This window comes from Scatophagus argus, chromosome 3 (assembly GCF_020382885.2).
Source record: "Scatophagus argus isolate fScaArg1 chromosome 3, fScaArg1.pri, whole genome shotgun sequence".
NCBI lineage: Eukaryota > Metazoa > Chordata > Actinopteri > Scatophagidae > Scatophagus > Scatophagus argus.
Genome location: NC_058495.1, coordinates 4875815 through 4895840, shown reverse-complemented (window position 1 = coordinate 4895840; position 20026 = coordinate 4875815). Strand labels below are relative to the sequence as shown.

The window sequence follows — 20026 nt, the reverse complement described above, 5'->3', positions numbered from 1 at the left end:
CAGGCGGGGTTTATTAGCGGCTTTCCTCTTTATGGTCTGAGCTTGTTTATGTGTTGATGTATATGTATCGCAAGAAGATGAAATTAAATGAGCTCTGGGTCTGTGTGTGCGTATGACATGTTTGTTTTTCCTGTAGTGTGCACATGACATGTCTTGTTCGTGTGTGTGCTTTGAGCCTGAGCCTTCCAGAGGAGCCTGCACCCTCAGAGCTCATTTCCCAGGTGTCCCACATTTCCAGCTAATCTGCTGCTCACTTTGGCTCCTAATCTGTCTCAGAGGAGCCTGCTGTGTGGGGGGATTGGGGATGTGAGCTCTGTGACAACTGCAGAGGAGATGCATCTTAGAGCAAAAATGCTGAGGGACACAGAGGAAAATGTCACTTCCAATCATTACCCTGTCCTGTCATGCCCCATGACACACAAGTTCCAACATGTACATGAACCAGCATTTGCACAATGACACACAAGTTTGCATGAATGCATGTGCAAAAGATGTAGGGCTGGGTATAGGGATGCAATACCTTTAAAATAACACAGCACCAATTGGTATTATAACTTCTCCCATCAAACGACACCTGCATTCAATGCTTGTTGCACCCAGATCTAGAAAAAACAGCCATTTATATGGTTTTGATCCCATCCAATCACCACAAGGGTTCTTCACTTAAGTGCAACGTGTGAGGAATTTCAGCATGCTGAGATGCCACCAAAATCTTTGAAAGTACGATTATACTGCATGTGTGTGGCAAGTTATCCAAGTACCGACAAAAGTACTGGGATACAACTCTTTATTATTGAATTCAGGTGTGGTATGTGGCTGTTTTTCAGGAGTTGGACTGTGCCATTTAATTCCAGTAAAATGAAATCTTAATGCTTCAGCAAGACATTTTGGACAATGCTATGCTTCCAACTTTATGGCAACAGTTTGGGGAAGGTCCTTTTCTATTCCAGCATGACTGAGCCCCAGTGCACAAAGCAAAGTCCATAAAGATATGGTTGGATCAGTTTGGTATGGAAGAACTTGACAGGCCTGCACAGAACCCTGACCTGAACGGAGATAGTGAGGCACGTCTTTTCATTCAACATCAGTGCCTGACCTCACAAATGCTCTACTGCATGAATGGGCAAAAATTCCCACAGAAACACATCTTGTGGAAAGGCTTCCTAGAAGAGTGGAAGCTGTTATAGCTGCAAAGCTGTCTGTTGGTTCCTGTTGGTGTCATGGTCAGGTGTCCCAATGCTTTTGTGATATAATGTATAGCGTTAAGGTTACCGGTATTGTAACTTTTTAAGATGATACTCAGCCCTAAAAATATATCGGGACAAACTTGTTTCAAATGACTGAGGTGTTTCAAAGAGAAAATGTGTCTTCTGGCTGAGTCTCTGAATTGCTCGGGGCTGGTTGAGGCATTTTTCCAGAACTTGCGGGGTGAGCTTTAATGCTGAAGTTAATAAAGTGACAGCTAATCATTAAAATAACTGGTTGTAATGCTATGACTTTCATTGGGTAAAACCACAAAAGTGCCTATGTTCCTTTTTCCCATCATTTTCAGTGATTTGATAATACAGGCCTTGCTTCCCTGGTTGTGGAGCACACGCACATACACAGTCAGCATGTCTCAGTTCTAAATTTTGAATATCTGACAGGAGTTTCTTTAAAAATAACCAATTTAAATGACTCTGCTCTCCTTGAGTTTCAGAGTAGCCTGATTTACATCTTGTAGTTCGTCAGTGGTCATTCTCACATGCTAGCGTTGGTCTGGCTTACAGTGTGAGGAACCACACAGAGGCCCAGACCTGTTAATTGCACCAGACATGGAAACCTACAGGGAGAAATGAATATCTCATTTGTGTGCCAGTGTGTGTGGGGTGAAGAGAATGCCAGTTGTCTAATAGCTTTCACACAAGCCTGATTGAATTAGACGGCGAGGAGAACTGCGTCCCTAATTGAATTGCGAAGACCCTGTGTTGCAAACAGTTCTCGCTAGTGTTCCCCATGGAAGTGCCGTGGCAGAAGGTGAACGGGCTGGCTTGTCCTCGCTCCCAGGAACAGGACACACAACTCGCGGCTGCTCTCCTCTGGTTAGTCTGTGGTCGTGACTGTCGTTTCACAAGGTTACGCATTACTTAGATGTGAGCAGTTCAAGGGCTGATGGTCTGTAGTTGTGGTTGCAGGATGTAAGAGGTAATGAGAAAGTTACTGCAGAAGCTAACAGCTTCCCTTAATGTAATTTTCTCCTCCGAGGAACAGTGGTCTACCTCGTAAAGGAAACATCTCTTTACGATAGCCACTCATCTGTCCCTGCAGTGATTCGCATAAATAGTTTTTACAGGCAGCACCAAAGCAAACAGAGGCCCAGACTTATACATGGCTCACTGTAGCGGCCTCTTTGGTCACAATGGAATACAGGGAAATACCCGGCATGCATGCACACACATACACAATCCCTCTGACGGTAGCCATTTTGACTGCTTTCAGCACTTTTTCCTGCTGTGCTCACAAAATCCAGCACCTCTGATTTTTTTTTTTTTTTGTTTAGCCCCCCCAGCCTTTTCTCTTTCACACCCTGAACACCACACACGTGCGTGTGTGCACACACACACACATGCACACACACACACCTTGCCATTCTTTTGTCTCCCTTGTCTCTTTAATGGTGTGTTCATTAAATAAAGCAGTTCGGGGGAGGGTGGATTCTATCCTGAAAAGGGGGGACAGGGAAGAGGGGGCTTGAGGGCTGTGCTGTTTTTGCTGTGATGCCCCAGACTTCTGGACAAAGAGTCTCTCTGTTGGGTGGTGTAGATGAGAGATGGTGGGTGAAAGAGACTGGATGGGTGTGTTTGTCTCTCTCTTCTCCCTCTCTCCCCCTTTCTTCAATAGGTGTGGCCTTAGGCTGGATTACCTGGTGTCAGCCAGCTGATTGTCTGGTTGTGATTGCACAAGCGTACAGCGCTGCCCAAGCGGCCGCGACGGAAATGTCAAATGCCCGGCATTTGTTTGGCCTTTCTCTCTCTATCTCTGTGTGTGTGTGTGTGTGTGTGTTGGTTTGGTTAGAGCAGCTAGAATCACAGGGAGTGTTTCCAGTCTTGCTGGTCATGTTGGCATCACCACTGAAAGCAACACACCCTGCCTTTCGTCTGTCTGCTTGTGTCTTTCTTTTTTGTCTTTGTGTGATTCTCTGCTCTCTCTCTCTCTCACACGCGCACACACACACACACAGAAATAAGCGCACGCAGCCACACGTACTTTGTAGGATTCAGATGGTTTTAGCTGCAGGTCTCGTCTTCAATGTGCCGTAAATCTACCCGGCTGTAATATTCAGGAAACCTTTGAAACAACCAGCAAATTACCTGCTGTAAAATCTGACTAGCACCCTGGCGCAGAGACATACCTCTCACAGCTTTTGCGGTACTATTTTTATTCAGTCAGTCCAGCAAAAACCCCTAATTAAAGCCTTTATGTCACTATATGTTATTAAAAGTCATAAACATAGACAGACACAAGCAGCTGGGGGTTTGGAATGTGTGTGGGGGAGGTATTATTCAGACTGAAATTTAAGATTCGATCTTAGATTAAAGTAATGTAGAACTTGGTTTTTCAATTATTAAATAACACTGCAAACAAAACTAAGTCATCCCATTTTTTTCATTTGTTTTTTAAGATTTATGCCTGCAGTGTCGCTGGAACCAATTTGACATGATCTGGACCTTTTGACACGACCACCACTAAACTGAGTTTGAAATGTTTATAAATTTTCTTAAAGCTTTTCTGTGTGGCCTTTGTTTTTGATTTATTGCTATGTTTCATTGTTTGTCCCATTTCCAGAATCCACATTCGCAGTCCCCAGAGATTTGATAGCAAAACACGCCATGTTTGCTTGATGATATTAATGGTATCAATAGCGGTGTGTGTGTGTGTGTGTGTGTGTGTATTTTTTTAAGCAAAGGAAGCAGGAACAACAGAGGAGCTGTTGTCAATGAATATTCTTGCAGTAATTAACTCCTTGCCAGAAGGATATGAGAAGTTAGAGAAAACATCCAAAAAACAGCCTTTAGCTCTCGCATGTTGAGCACGACTGCCAGCGTGGTGATCAAACAGCTCAACAGCAGCAATCTGGGCAGGCAGGGAGGTAGGGAATTAAAGCTCTGATCTGTTTTTTAATCACTGCCCTACACGTCTTTGCTCCACTACATCTGACACCAGACAACTTTGCAACTCTTAAAATCTGTCATCTGGGTACAAACTGGAAATTCCCCAAATATTTCCCCGAAATAATGACCGTAGCAGGGCAGGCAGGCATGCCAAGACATAAAATGTTGTGTCCTCTGGATATGGATGGTTTTTTTTGTTTTTTTTAATTTACTTATTTCTTATTTCATAGATTGTTTTAAATTTCTAAGGTACCAGATAAAAACACGTGTCACAGGAGGTTCAGTTGTAAATAAATGCTTGAATGTCAATACTGTTTATTTTGATTTAATGAATTGGGTACAAGTTGCACAAAATAATCCACCAAGCTGAATATTTTAGGAAAGAAATTTCATATGTGTCAGTTTTAGTTAAAAGTGAAAACTGACATCTTTTTCGGTTAGTTAAATGCAATTTATGATTGTTATTATTGTTATTATTGCATCTATTTTATTGTACTTTTTCAAACTTATGTATCTGTAAAATTGTACACACACACACATACACACACACACACATATATATATATATATATATAAATTACAAAACAAAAATACAAGTCAGAAATAATTAATAATAATTTATATTATAGTGTATAATAATTTGTACTATTTAAGGGTTAAAATTTAGTTAAAATTTTTCACAGAGTATGAGGTTGTCTACAATTTTGAAGTTGACAATTGCAGATTTGAATCTAAACAGACAGATCACATACAGATTTTTATTTCTTTAATGATTTCCGCACCAAAGGGATTACAGTAGGTGTTATTCGGTGGGAAAATTTTCCATTATCCATTCAGGTGCGTGCCAGTGGCTACCACAGAATATTTAAATAGCAACCACTGCGGTACAAAGTCAACATGGGGCTTTATTTGTGCTTATCAACAGTATTTTCATGCAGATTATTAAGTCGCTGATAATTATGCACAGTCTGCGTACTGTTGCAGCACATAGATTCACTGTGGACACAGTAACACGCTGAATTCCTTGGCTGAAAAACTCTTAAACGCAGCCATTCCCCACCTCTCCCCTCTTCTCTCTTTGTGCAGATCTTTACGCTTCTCTCCTTCCCCCCTTCACTACCTCTTTATGCTGTTTCCTTTGGTGTTGCTCCTCTGAGCGCCACACTCCCATAGACCTCGCTGTGCCGGCGAGGTTCGATCCCAATTCCCCACATAGCTGTTGCCTGGGCCTCATTCACGGACCCCGTTGACTGGCAGTGTGTGAATGTCCAGGCCTCATGTTTCGCTCTGTACCCAAAACCTTTTCCCCCATCAATCATGGCAGAAGAAAAACATGTCAAAGCTAATACCTACAGAGGAGATCTTTAAGATTACTTTAGTTTATTTTTGCCATTTCTGCCACTGACGTCTGCAATAATGTAAAAATATTATATATATATATAACAATATATATATATATATATATGTATAACAATAATTTAATGAAAATAATTGTAAACAAACTGTATCAGAATTAGAATCAGCTTTATTGGCCAAGTTTGTGTACAACAAGGAATTTGGCTCCGGTTAGACTTTGCTCTCAAGTACAAAACAAACATCTAGCAGTAAGAAACATAAAAGATACTATATACAATAAGATGAAGATAAAAAAAATAAAAAATACTATATACAATAGCAGTGAATCTGTGGAATAGTGCAATGACAGTGTAGGTAGACTAAGATTTTTAAAAATAAATAAATACAGTGCAAGGCAATGCTGTGCAATAGACAGATAATAATGATACTGTATGGTTAAATAAATGAGGTAGATGAGCATGACGTTTGTGATTGTCATAGTCCAGTGTGTGTGTGAAGCTGTGTTTGTGCCGGCAGACAGTGACCTGTATCGCCTACCAGAGGGAAGGAGTTTAAACAGATTGTGACCAGGATGGATAGTTAAGCTGCTTACAATTCTCTCCTTTAATAGGAGAGTGCATAATATCTGTAAAATCAGCAGAAATGACATTGTTCCATCCATCTCTGTCCACAGCTGTAGTCCTAGATATTAAATTTATTTATTTATTTTTGAAACAGGTGTGTCCAATCTGATGATGTTAGACAGAGCTCAATCGTGAAAGGGTCCGCAATCTTTTTGTGGCCCGATCCCACACTCGTATTTTGAAAGTACATTTTGCAGCGTCGCCTTAAACAAATCTGTCCAGTGTCTGCATCGGTCAAAAATCTTACTATAATGGTCAGATTTATTAGGTGACGGGGGGAAAAAGCATTAATCCGTAGCCTGTAGGGTCTGCAAATACAGTGATGTGTCTGTTTAATATAAACATCAGGGTTGGATCTAGACTAATTCTGCCTTGTGATTGGAGCTCCTTTTAATGGAACTTACAGCTGCAGATGGTTCCATATATTCCAGATGCTACAGTTAGTATTTGCCAGTGCAGCCTCAGAATGAAATAGCTGGCTGTATTTTTTATTGCAATACACAATGTAGAAAACTGCAGTCATTATGTAGGAACTTAACTTAAGAAACATATAGAAAATGTGGACAGAAACTGTTCTCATAATGAGTATTAGGCAAATTGTTATTATTACAAGCACAAGAAACAAGTGTTCATGTGAATACACTTGGATAATGGATTTTAAAAAAAATATATTCTCATGTAATAAATTTATCAGGGAATGAACCTGAAAATGATGGAAAAGCTGCTTTATTTTGTTTCCCTGCATGGAACTCAATAATTCTTCTGCTTTTTACGCTGTTACTAAAGAAAACAACAGCCCTGACAGACCTGAGGGGTTTTAACTTCAGATATGCAGTGCACCCCATGTGTGAATTTTTCATGTTACTGTACTTCACCTCTGTCTTAGCTCCTCTGTGTTCTCTTCTTTATCGGGAGGGCAGGTGGGAGCTGGATTACCTGAAGCAAATCCGTAGCTGCTTTGGCACAAGATATAAAACAAACCCTCGACAGAGGGGCAGGTGCAAATGCTGGAAAAAAATGTCTTCTTTTTTTTTTTTAGCAGTGACGGTTTAGGCAAAAGGTGACTCAGGAGAGGATAAGGGGATTTCATGGACAGCTAAGATAGTTTGTTTTTCACTGCAATGATGAATGCTTGTAGCAACGTACAAACAGATTCACCCCATGTACAGCCTGTGATTAACCCACACTCAGGGAGATACACAAATAGAGAATTTAATGGCAGCTGCGCTGTGTGAGTTCATCTTCCTCTCTATCATGAATGTAACTTTCCTCCCAGGTTTCCACTGAGAGGCCCTTAAAAGGGCTCTTAACAGAAAGCAGGGCACTTCAGAGATTTCTCAGGCAACTAGAGCATGGTGAATAATTCAAAGCAAACTTACAACATGTTGCCATGTTGCCATGTCTGCAGAGAATTGCCTCACATGCAAGGTTTCACTGGTGTGTATTTATATGTCGATTACACTGTTGTATATTTATATGTTGGACTCATGGCCTGTGTTTTTTGGGTTGCTTGGGCCCTTCTGGGCTTCTGTTGTAAGATGGAAACAAGTAACTATTAAATGATTAAATGTCACACCAAGTGATGTCCTTGAAATATGGAAGAAATATCAAATAATGTAAAGAATTTCAACTTTCGTTTCTTTATCTTTTCCAGATAGAAAATGATTGTATGCATATATACAGGCAACTACATTTAAACTGCTGCCCATTATGTGGTTAATACACATTAAGTGGTGAAATGATTACACATAAATTAGTCTCTTATTTTATGTCCTTTTCTGTCAATGGACAGGAATTTATTTTTGGTGGCTTTGATGGATGAAACAATTCAGAGACTAATCATAAAATTTTGCTTTTACATTATAACCTTTTATTTTAGACTCACTTGGCTACTATGAAGGTTTTTGATGCAGCGAAATTAATTTACATGTACTGCGCTTTTTGCAGAGAAAAAGTGTTTTACAGTGGTTTATTCTAAATTCGCATACATATACTCTCATATCTTCCAGCCTGCCCATCTGGCTTTTTTAAGCCGACTCAAGGAGATGAACCCTGTATGCAGTGTCCTATCAACAGCCGTACCACCAGTGAAGGCGCCATTAACTGCGTTTGCCGCAATGGATACTATCGCACCGACTCGGATCCTCTGCAGATGCCGTGCACAAGTAAGTGTAGTGCTGGGGTTGTTATATATGAACTTAAACTTGCGCTCCACACAAACACACATAGTACACAAACATGAATACATAGCCAATTTCAATACGAAGCCTTTGATTATCATTATGAACTTTTGGCCATTAGACATTTCGCACCCGCAAGCAGAAGAGCTTGGAGATCAAAGGACAGTGATAGTCTGTGTAACTGCAAACAGAGAAACCCTGTCAGCGCTGTCCCTCACACGAACACAACACTGACATGCCCATAGTGTGGCTGTCCACAGATCTGACCCAACACACAAGGCTCAGCTGCCCCTCCTCAACATCACACAGTCCGTACTCCAAGACGGACCAGAGGTTACTGGGCCAGGGCGCGTAGCTTTGTGAAGGGACAGGCACGGAGAATGAGCCCAGGCGAGACACTCTCTTGTCATGCCAATGAAGCTGTTTGAATTTGAATTTGAATTTGAGGCTGACACTGAGGTTGAGTGAGAGAGCGAGAGAGAGAGGGAGTCGGAAGGACAGACCAAAGTAAAAGTGAACGAGGTTGGGGTAAAGCGGGAGGGAAAGCTCGTAGAAAGGAATGAAGTAGGAGAGGGAGTTTGAGAGAGACGAAGAGGGGTTGTGTGTGTGAGAGAGAGAAAGACATAGAGTGTGGTCTAACTAAAACAAAACGAGGGTGAGCAAGAAAAAAAGCCCCTTTCAATGTTTTGGTAGTGTTTTTTCCTCACTCTCCCTCTCTGCCTGTTGAAAGGGAGAAAGGAGGGAAAAGATTTGATGGTCTCCAACAAAGGAGATTTGCATAAGCCTGGCTCTGGGAGTCGAGCAGCTGTTGTGAATGAGAAAGCAGCAGCGTCACGTCACCAGTATTAAGCGCAGCAGGGCCCGGCCTGATTAAAGCAAGGGAATGGACCCATCAGAGTGGGCCGCCAGCTAATGTGGGGGGGGGGGTATTAGTCCCCCTCCCCAGGAAGGAGATGCCAAGGAGGAGTTATGTTTCCATATACTGTATGAGAGACACCAAGAAGGGCACTCCAATGGGCTCCGTTCCAGAGTTAGAGATCTGTTAATTGCTGCCACTTAAAAGGAGGTTAAATAAGAAGTGATCGATTCGGATTTAGGATGTTGTGGGCGGAGTGGAATTGTTTATCTCATTAGTCCTGGAGGGTACGTCTTCCATAATTAGGTGCACATGGCTGTAAAAGATAAACAGTTCTCAGTGTTTGTTTGTTTGGCCTGTCACTCAACATGCAGCACCATGTGGAAAGTTTCCACCCCGTAATGCGTAGCTGCTAAGAATGTCTCAACGGGGGAAACAGTAGGTTTCTCTCCACTGTGGTAACTCAATACGATGCTTCATGAGAAAATTGTCAAGAATAGATGTTAAGAAAACACTTGACAAAGTGGACACCAGCATGGAAAATGAGACAATGTAAATGGACGTCCAGAGGGAAGAGACACTGCCAGCTTGGAACACAGACTCAGACCTCTAAGAGGCTACAGTGTGGATTTTCTCTTCTCCTGTGTCAGGGTTATTTAAGTTTTGAGTTAGTAATTATGCCTTCTGTGCCATCAAGTACACATCACAGCCTCCATCATAAAATTAGAACAATATTGTGTAATGCAGTGGATGCAAAAGTTCAACGTCTGCAGTATAGTGGTAAAATATTTTATCATGTCTCTTTCCTGTACCGCATACATGTAAGACTTTCCACCAGGATTTTTTTTTTTTTTTTCATTTCTTAATTCCTTGCAAGTTTGTAAACTTAGTACAACATTTAGTACAACATAAAACATTTCATTGTTATTTGTTCACAAGTTTCAGAACCTGTTCCAGTGGCATCAAGTAGCAATTTGATAGCATTGAACGTTTTGCCTCCAAACTTCTAAACTCACCTTGAAAACCTTGAACCAATTTTTTTTCAAAATAATACATGAATAAAAGCTACCTATTTGCTCAGGAACAGCTCTTTGATCTTTGTTTTAATCACTCAAGTGTTAACTACAGAACCTCTCTTGTGTTTTCCAGCCGTCCCCTCAGCTCCACAGAGTGTCATCTCCAGCGTGAATGAAACCTCTGTGATGCTGGAGTGGATGCCGCCTCGGGATTCGGGGGGCCGTGAGGATGTAGTCTTCAACATCATTTGCAAGAGCTGTGGTGGAGGCAGGGGCGGCTGCACCCGCTGTGGGGACAACGTTCAGTTTTTGCCCCGTCAGCTGGGCCTGACTGAATCCCGGGTCTACATTAGTGACCTGTTGGCCCACACGCAGTACACTTTTGAGGTGCAGGCTGTCAACGGGGTGTCAGATCAGAGCCCTTACTCTCCTCAGTACGCCTCAGTCAACATTACCACTAACCAGGCTGGTAAGTGGGCCCATCTGTCTTTTTCTACACTTTATATTCCCCATGTGGTTCTCTTCTCTTCTCTTCTTTTTCCATGTCTATTTTTGTGTCACTTATGCCCTGTGCAGTACCTCTTCATCACACTCATTCCTCTACAAGCACATAATGCACAGTGCGTGGACCTCCGTAAGTTAGTTTCTTTCCTCTCCTCTATGATGATATATGCAGATTAAGAGCTGCAAAATGGTGAGGAGAGTGTCGTTGATGATGTGACAGACAGAATGTGATGGCCTGCTGGTCTTTACACTGTGACCTCATCATCATGTTTTTCAAACTGTGGAGCTGAGAGCGGGCTAACTGCTGCCTCTCCACTTCATCTACAGTTCAGTGATTACAGCTTTATTTATGTTTTCATCCACCCACTTGATTGTATTGTTATATTAATAAGATTTAGTATATGTATATTGTATGTATAGTATATGCATAGTATATAAGTAAGTATAGTATACAGCTGTATACACACTGTATGAGCTACCTTGTAAACTAAAATACTCCTGTATGTTCTGAGGCCTAATGAAAAACAGGTTGGTGACTGAGGTAACTTTTTAATCTGCAGGACATTCTGGAAATATACCTCAAAATCTCCTTACATGTCTTTTCTGCAACTCTTGGAGCTTTGCATGCTTTCCACTCTGTGGTTTGCGGTTGAAGCTGGCCGCATCTGTAATTATTTCACAGAGGCAGCAGCATTGATTTGCTCTTTAACTGTCTTTATGAAACGCATCATTTAGCGTGCCAAGCTTTTCTCCCCCAAGCACTGATGAGCAGGGGGATACAGGCTGCGCTTTATCTTTGCACTGGCTTTGCATCCCATTAGCAGCATACGTAAGTGCCTGTCATCTCTCATCATCCATCCATCTGCACTGAAGGCAGTCTTGTATGACTGAGCGTCCTAAAGCACTGTCTTACAATGCTTTTATTACAGTGGACATATTGTGTTTTGTTTAACTACACTCACACACTCACACACTGCATACAGTCTCATTACTTTCCCCTGGAACTCCCAGATGTCCATATGCTTGTATGGAAACAGTCAAACAGGAAGAAATATACAAGTTGGATGTAAATTGACCGATCATAGTTATAATGTTTACGGGAATTTGTTTGTGTAGAAGCTCCATATAACGCTCTGTTTCAATGCCGAAACTCTAAGTCACACAAAAATGAAGGTCTCTATTCAAACGGCAACCTCTTTTTATTGTCTGTTTTGATTTGAGTCACTGGTGTGGTGGGTTAATGAGGGCCTGTGAGTGCAGTTAAGCGTTGTAATGAGGCCCCTGCCCCACTCCTTCTCACTGGGCCACAATAAGTCTGCCACCCCAACCCCTGGTCTCCCTGCTTCCCCTGCCATGGGGTCCCGGCGGAAATTGGGGGGCTCTGCGCCCTCTCCACTGAAGTGCCCGTCACTTTGGATTAGGCAGCAGAGCTCCCGTCAGAGGGAGCCGTGAAAAGAACTCAACTCTTGCTTGCCCCCACTCCACGCTCCCACCTTCCTTCTTCACCCTGCAAAACCAGGCTCACCCCTGGGACACGGGATTGCTGTTTTGAGGTGCTGTGCTACAGGGCTGGGGTCACAGGGACCAGGAGCCCATAATTGCATCTGGTCTGTGAGGCTTGGAGGTTACATAAACATCATGTCACCCCTAATTACCTCAGGCAGTTCTGTCCCTCCTTCTTTCCCTGACAATGAAAGCGATAGATGAAGAAACAACAAAAGATTGTGCATATAATAGAGATATGTGTGAGTTATTCAGCTTCTTAGTAATCATACGTTTGGCCAGAGGCTGGAGTTCCATGAAAACAACCAATAAATAAGTAAATGGAATGCAAGTGGCGTGAAAGTGTGTTTCATTTCTTGTGTGGATGACTGCTGTCCTCAGCTATGGCTTGTTGGTGTGAAGGGAGGGGGCAGGGGAGGAGAGTGGTGTTAGATGTGAGCAAAACTTCTCACTCACCATACCCAATCAAGCACCCACCACACTCTATTACCCACAGGGCTTATCCTCCCACTCTGTAGGTGGTTGGCGACAATTCCTCTGTGATAAAGGATGTGATTGCCCTGGAACGTGCGGTGCTTGATTACACACTGTAATGCCACACACAAAGGGAGATGTCGTGCTGAATGGCATTTAAGCCCGCTTTATAAGCATATGACTAATTCTCCCAAACTTGTATTGTGTAGATTATGCAGAAGCCTTGAAGCGCCTCCAAGCCTTTTTATTATAATGAGTCACAAGTAAGCCATCTACTTTGGCTTTGCTCTGTCTATAAAATGTTATTCTTTGCATGACACCGAATGGGGGGTGGCGCAGACAGAGTTTGCTTTCTGTCAGGGGCGGTGGGTGAAAACCACAGTGTGTCGAGGTGTTACAATGATGTAAACGGGTCTGACAGGTGAGAGAGTGGTGACACAAGGCCCGTCTGACACTTATGGTAACGCCATGGGAGGAGGGGTCAGATTTAGATGTATTTTTGCACTGGTATATTAAAAACATAAGGTGACCAATACTAGGTGAGTGGTTAGTGAGACTGTTGTCATGAATTATTAAGGTGACAGATTTAAGTCAGTTCGTTGAAATAGACAATTTCCCTTTCTTTGCTTGAAGAAGACACTGACACTCTCAGAGCACACAGTTGCCTTTTTGAAACTACTTTACAATTCAGGGCTAATTCCTGAATTTTTCTCTTTTCCTCTTTACTTTTCCATGTTCTATTACCTCAGTTGGCATATATTCATTATTAGTATGAAATGAAAATTGTTTGTGAAACCACCATAAAGTTAACTCAAACGTTCTTGACAGCTGATAGGCAGTATGTGATTTTTTTCCTAATAGACTTCACAGTACTACATCCTGCCATTTTGTCTTCACTCAGTCTGAGACTCATGGCTGGATAGACAGGCTACGAACACACACATTATGTATTTTCATGCATCCACATATTGCTGACACATGTCAGCCAATGTTTGATTTCAGGATTAAACTAGCAACAGCTATTCATAAATCTACATCAGGAGCGACTTGGTAGCCAAATACCACATGACCACATGGTTGTAAATGTCGCTAGTTCTCTGTTTCATCTGTCAGTCAAATAAACGCAAAATGCTAAAAAAAAAAAAGATAGTAAAGGCTTAAATTAGATAGTGATAATTTATAGCACTGTCCAATAAAGATTAAAAGCGTCCGTAAACAGGAAGTCACTGCAGCATCATAAACTAGCATAGCATCCCAAAAGTACAGCCTTAGAGGCACAAAAGACATCTCTATTAAATGTAGGTCTTAACTGCTTTTTCATTTATGTCTGCATAATTGGAGAACTATGTGTTTCATTGTTAGTAATACTCATGCGATTCATAATGAGAGAGACATGCTAATCCAACTGACATTATTTGCTCAATTTAAATGTCATTAGTAGAACGTCTCATAATTTAAGATACGTTGTGTTATTTTTCTGATCGGAACTTAAAATGTTCAGTATTGTTATCTGGTTTAAGGTCAGATATGGCAGCTGTCTTACACATTATGTATTTTATTCTTCACTCTAAAGGGGGCCGTGCTGTGTATTAGTAAGCTCATCTTAGTATTGTCAGTTAGTTCAGTGATCTATGTAACAGTTACACCTTTAGTTCAGTGATCTATGTAACAGTTACACCTGGCAGTAGGTTGTAAAGATTTAATAATAACTACTCTCTACATACATTATTTAGCTGACACGGTTTTGATTAAGGATGACTTGGGTGGGAGTTACAGTCATCACAGTATGTCATTCATGTGTATATGAAGGTGGCAGAGTCTGATTAAGTTTATTTTAGTTATTCTATAGATTACAATAGCTAATATACACTGGCTGTTTACAAAAGAGCCTATTGCTTTAAATTATTAAAATTATTTACAGAATTATTAATTATGAAGACAAACTGATAATTGCTAACTAATGAAGTGAGTGCCAATCATTTTCTGGCTAGAAATGCTGTATCATCAATTTTAGTGCATAGAAAAGAATGCAAATTATTAAATTCAGCATTGCACACTTGATAAATTAGATCTCCATATACCCAGTGTGTATGCCATATTGCATTCTTTCGTGGTTGGGTATATTAGATTCCAGAGGACATATTTGTTTAGGCATTTCATTAACTCAAGGTGAGCTGCAGCCTCTGCTGCTAATGCTGTCAAGTAGCACAGGGACTGAATTGGTTTCTTATCAGGTGAACTGGCTGATTATGGAAGTGAACCACATTATTCAGAGGGTGGGGGGTGTAATCGGGTTCAGCCTTTTTCATATGGTCTAAAGAAGATTTATGGCTTAATTACTGTCCAAATTGCCCAGGTCCACTGTAACCAGGCTAGGAGGGACTTTGCTGCTCCACTGGGCCATAGTGTGAAAAGCACTGGTGCTGAGCCAGGTGGGACTGCCAGAATATGTCAATACACCCTCCAGCCCAGTGTGGCTACTGCAATGTTGACTTTAGGACAATGTCACAAGTTCAAAAACCACATATTTTATTTGGTCTAATGGCACATTGATGACAATGACAAGGTTTTCAAGTTGATTGTCTGCCTTGATCTCACGCAAACAAGAGTTGAGTTCTTTCTGAGTGACTTTGTATGTAACAGAACTGGGATTGAGATAGTCAAGGTACAAAGGCATTTCTAAACAAGTGCTAGATATTATTTTGTACAGTTTAATAAAATTTGTAGCAATTTTACATCCTTGTGTACGTGTAGTTCTAGTAAATAATAGATTTAAAGTCTCTCATAAGTCATTGGCATGTAAAAAATAATTGTGGCAAAAGATATGTTTTAACCGCAGCGATCATGATTATTATTATTATTATTATTATCTCAAAATTCAGCCCTAAATCCTTATGAGCAAGAGAGAGTTGCAGGCAGAAAGATAAAGAGGCTGAGAGACAGAGAGTCAGACGGGGACCACCAGTATACATGGAGTGCAGTGTGACAGTGACAGAAGGTGTTAAGAACGGCACATATGGTGGGTGCCAGTGTAGGTCAGCCAGGCAGACAGACAGGAGGCCTCAGCGTGCACCTGGAGCTCAGTACTGACAGAACCTTGAGACATGGCTGCTCTGGTAGCCAGCCAGCGAACCACACATACACAGCGTTCACGCCACTGTTGATACAGAGCAACCTGTTTACAAAGACAGATTCATACAAGCACTGCAGCAGAGCGAGTGAGATTAGCTTAGCGATAAAGTGTGTGGTAAGCAGCCTTCAGGTTATTGGGACATTGAGGTTCATCAGATGACTTTAAATAATTTGTGCATGAAATGTGAATTTGATTAAGCTTCCCCAGAAGAGAATTAGCACACGGATTGTCAAAATTAGTTAACTAATTGATCATGTTCATAAATCATTTGTTTGTCATCAGCGGTTTTTTTTTTCCTGCTCTTCCTTCTGGATGTGATCTGCAGATTCAAGCCTGTGCAGAGGAATAGAATATGCACATCGCATGCATATAAATCAGGGTTAGAAGGCCATGATCTCTTGGCCCACTGGGCTGTGAAAGGGAACATAATGTGAATATACAATTAATTATTGTTGAGTGCATTAGCTGTATACTGAAATGCTTGAATAATTGACCATACTTTAGTGCGGTCATTTATTTACCTTTTACACACAAGAGCATGATGATGCTGATAATTTAAAAAAAAGATAATAAATAAAGGGTGAAGCAAAAAGGGGCCATGACCCAATCTCCACTGTGTTTTTGAATTTAATGGGGTTTTTTTTATGAACTTTCTACAGTTAGCTTTACCAATTAAGAAAGTGGATCCATGATTAAAATAACAATGGCACTAGATTAGGTGTTCTTTTTAAGTATGACTGGATATTGATAAAAAAAAAAAAAGATACCTCCAGTACCCTTAAGGTGACTAAGAGAGCACTTCATTCAATACCCACCATGTGAATGGAAGCTTTAAGTTGCATAAAATGCCACCACCACTCATTTCTAACCAAATTAATTTACGCAAATACATTTTCAAACGTTCATACCTTAAAGCTATGTAGCACCCATGTCCAGTCCTGCTTTGATGGATGCAAAACAGACTTACTCCTACCACTGTCTGGACTCTCCAGTTTGAAAGTGACAAGCTTGTTCCTCATGTTCCTACTCAGATGTTACTAATGCCTTTCATTTTTTAATCTAGTCTTGATTCACTCACATAGATCACCCTGATCATGTGATCTGCATCCACCATCCTCTTGGAGGTTTTATGTGTAAATTGGGGTCAGGAACTTTATAAGCGGAGATGATCTTTTATAATCCTTGCTATTGTGTGCCACTCATTGCATCAGCCTCATACTGTGCAGATAAGCACGACTTCAGCATTAAGCCAAAAGTCATTGCTGTGCATTGCAATAGAACTTGAGCAGATGTTTTATATGCAGCTTCCACATGTTGTTTGTGTTGGAAAAATTTACTTTGAAGTTGCAGTGGTGGAAGTTATGGGACTGACTTCCTCCAGCACTTTAATCTAATAGCACATTCTTGTTCATTTGGTTGCATTAGCTGTTGTCATGTTAGCATAGGCAGAATTGTGTTAATCAATAAAACACCTTCTTGAAAAGTCTATTCAGATTTGCTGTGCTTATTCCAGCACAGTTGGTTTTCTCTACCAATAGAGCTATTAACTTGATAAAACTAAATATTTCTTGTGTGCCACTGACCAAATCAGAGAAAAAGTGGGCTGTAGCCCACACTCGCCTTTCCAACGTTGTTGAATATTGACATGCATTCTGTGGTTTGTGGAGTTTTTCTCATCCCAGATGCCAGTTTGGAAGTTGTTTAAATGCAGAAAAGCAGCTCTCTGATTAAACAGAGTGCAGTTTCCCCTAAAGCTGTGTGAGTCAAAACCCTTGTTCCACATCCTTGTGGTGAACAGCTCAAACATTGTGTCTATTCAGCCCAAATTCACCCTAAGACGCTGAGGGACAACAGCAAATCTGTTTATCCTATTAGGTATAGAACAATAAATTCCTGGAGTTATTTTATCATTATACTTGCTGTTTTCACTATTCTTATCAAGATGGAGTCAAACATTCAATACTGAGGATGTTTTCGTTTGATTCTTTGGCTGTTTTAAGACCATCCACCAAATTTTTAGGTCCTCAGCAAGTTGAGCATCACTTAAACCCCTGAAGGACAATATGTTTTTTTATGGAAGCCCCTGTATCATTAACTGTTAACGGCAGCAGTAAAGAACTACAAGAACTATTCAAAGTTTATTTAAAGCTCAACGTGGCTTAGATGTTGAGCACTGTATTCATCACCACTTACCAACGTAGAATTACTAAAGAATGTATGACCTTTAATCCAGTTTCTGCAAAATAATTGTCTCTCATTTCCTTTGCAGCAGCATACATACAATGCTTATCTGGGTTGTATCTCTTCCATATCCAGATTTGCCGATTTTGCCAGCTTGGATTTAAACCCTAACCTCTACAAGTATCTGAAAATTCTTAAAGCCCCTGAAGAGCCTATTTTAGAATTAGCTTATGGTATGTATATTTGAGTGTATTATAGTAGTCCCCAATCTTTACCAGTGCAGATGGTTTAAAGCTTTGATGAACTGAAATCTCACTTTTGTAGCTTTACTGCACTGGAAAATCTTTATAGATGTAAAACCCACAATCCTTTGCAGCTGGGGAAACAGGGCAAGCTGCCAGTATGCTAAAAGTACATGCAAATATGGGCCTCTCCCTTTAAGATGGCTCGATGCGCTGCTCATAAATGGAAGGCAGTCGCAGAGAGTGGAGCAGTGGCAGCCTGTTTGGGAGGCTGCCTGGTGGAGAACCAGGTGGTTTGGGCCCTTTGGGAGAAAGTGCACTGTGGGGAAACCGATTTTTACAATGAAAAGGAAAAGAGATTTACGAGCCCTGACCTGTTCTCGCTACCTCACCCATTTTCTCCAAATCATAGCGTAGCTCTCTGCGCCAGACTGTCTAATCATATCAGAGCCACATGGTTATAGACACATTAGAATTTTAGAAAGATGCAGATGAAAGGCCTTAAGCACATACATTCTTGGGAGCATATGATTCATGTGCCAGCAAATGTTGTAGGTTTTTCCTTTTTTAATGCTTGTTTGTAAAGACTGAAACAGAAAGAAAAAAGTATCATATCATAGTAGCGTTGTCTCTTGCTGTCAGTAAATTAAGTCAGCTGCAGGAAATTAAATCTGATATCTTGATTTTCCACCCCTGCTCCTCCAAGCATGGCTTGATTTGACAATTTATGTGGATCCTGGAGTTCCTTAGGCTCTGTCCATTGTTGGTGTGTTCAGCACGGGCACCTGTGACTGAGCTCCCTCTGCTGCCATCCATCTACAGTGATCTCACTTTGCCTCATGAAGATGCCCCATGTTCATAGGAGTTCATACTAATGAGGGTTAACAATATAAATCCAGTTTTCCTAAACAAGTGAATGACCAAAGAAGAAAAGCCCATCAAAAGAGTGTAGAATAGTAAAAGATAACAGAGACATAAATTAATAAGTTAGACAAAAACCTCTGCGTGTGTATTAGCAGAAGCACGGCCCGATAAGCAGCATGGATTTAAATGAGAGGAAATATCCATGTAAACGCCTTAAAACTTCAGTTGATTAGGGGAATCATGGGGTTTTCAAACAAAACGTTAAAACATCTCTTAAAAACGTTGGGCAAAATAGAGCCTTTGTGTTCTGTGTTGTTGGGCCAAGGGCAGAGAGTCATGCTAGTAGAACAGACTCCAAAGCAACATCTTTTATGTCAGATCCCAGGCTGAGTACAGACGAGAGGTGTAAAACCTAACTCTTTGACAACAGCTGGAGCTTCCCATCCTCACAATTAAGCAAAGCAGTATGTAACCTTGAAAGCTTCAAATGGACCCAGGCCCCAACATGTCACTGTTTGTTTCCACTCTGATCATCTTTGCACTATTACCATATATATTTGAGATTAAATATACCGTATATATAATATATATGATAATAAACATAGTTCCATGCTGAGCAGTGAATATCTAATCAGCAGGGGAAATTAAACACCTTCCATGTGGCATTAATAATCATCAGTGGTGCATTTCAAGTTTTTATTTGGACATGAGAAAGTTCTTGAGATTAATGTATTTGATCTACTGAGATAAGCAGTCGCTCCCCTTATGGCTGTGACTTCTCTGTCAGCTCTCTCACTGCTTTGTGGTATAAGGGAAACTCCTGTTAGAGACATATTCATCAAGGCCATTTATCTTTCCAATTCAGCCATCTAATGTAATTATATAAACTTACAATCTCTGTCTTTGTCATTATAACCACTTCATTAGTCTTAAGAACATGAAT

General features: G+C 41.0%; 1 protein-coding gene across 4 annotated transcripts in view; it reads left to right on the top strand.

Moving 5' to 3' along the window:
• Positions 1 to 20026, top strand: part of ephb2b (eph receptor B2b) — a 120083-nt gene that overhangs the window by 76486 nt on the left and 23571 nt on the right. For all 4 annotated transcript variants that reach the window (XM_046382488.1, XM_046382470.1, XM_046382480.1 and 1 more), the window contains exons 4-5: positions 8140 to 8295; positions 10316 to 10651. In XM_046382488.1, the coding sequence (XP_046238444.1) occupies positions 8140 to 8295; positions 10316 to 10651 (492 nt within the window). The remainder of the gene's footprint in view (positions 1 to 8139; positions 8296 to 10315; positions 10652 to 20026) is intronic.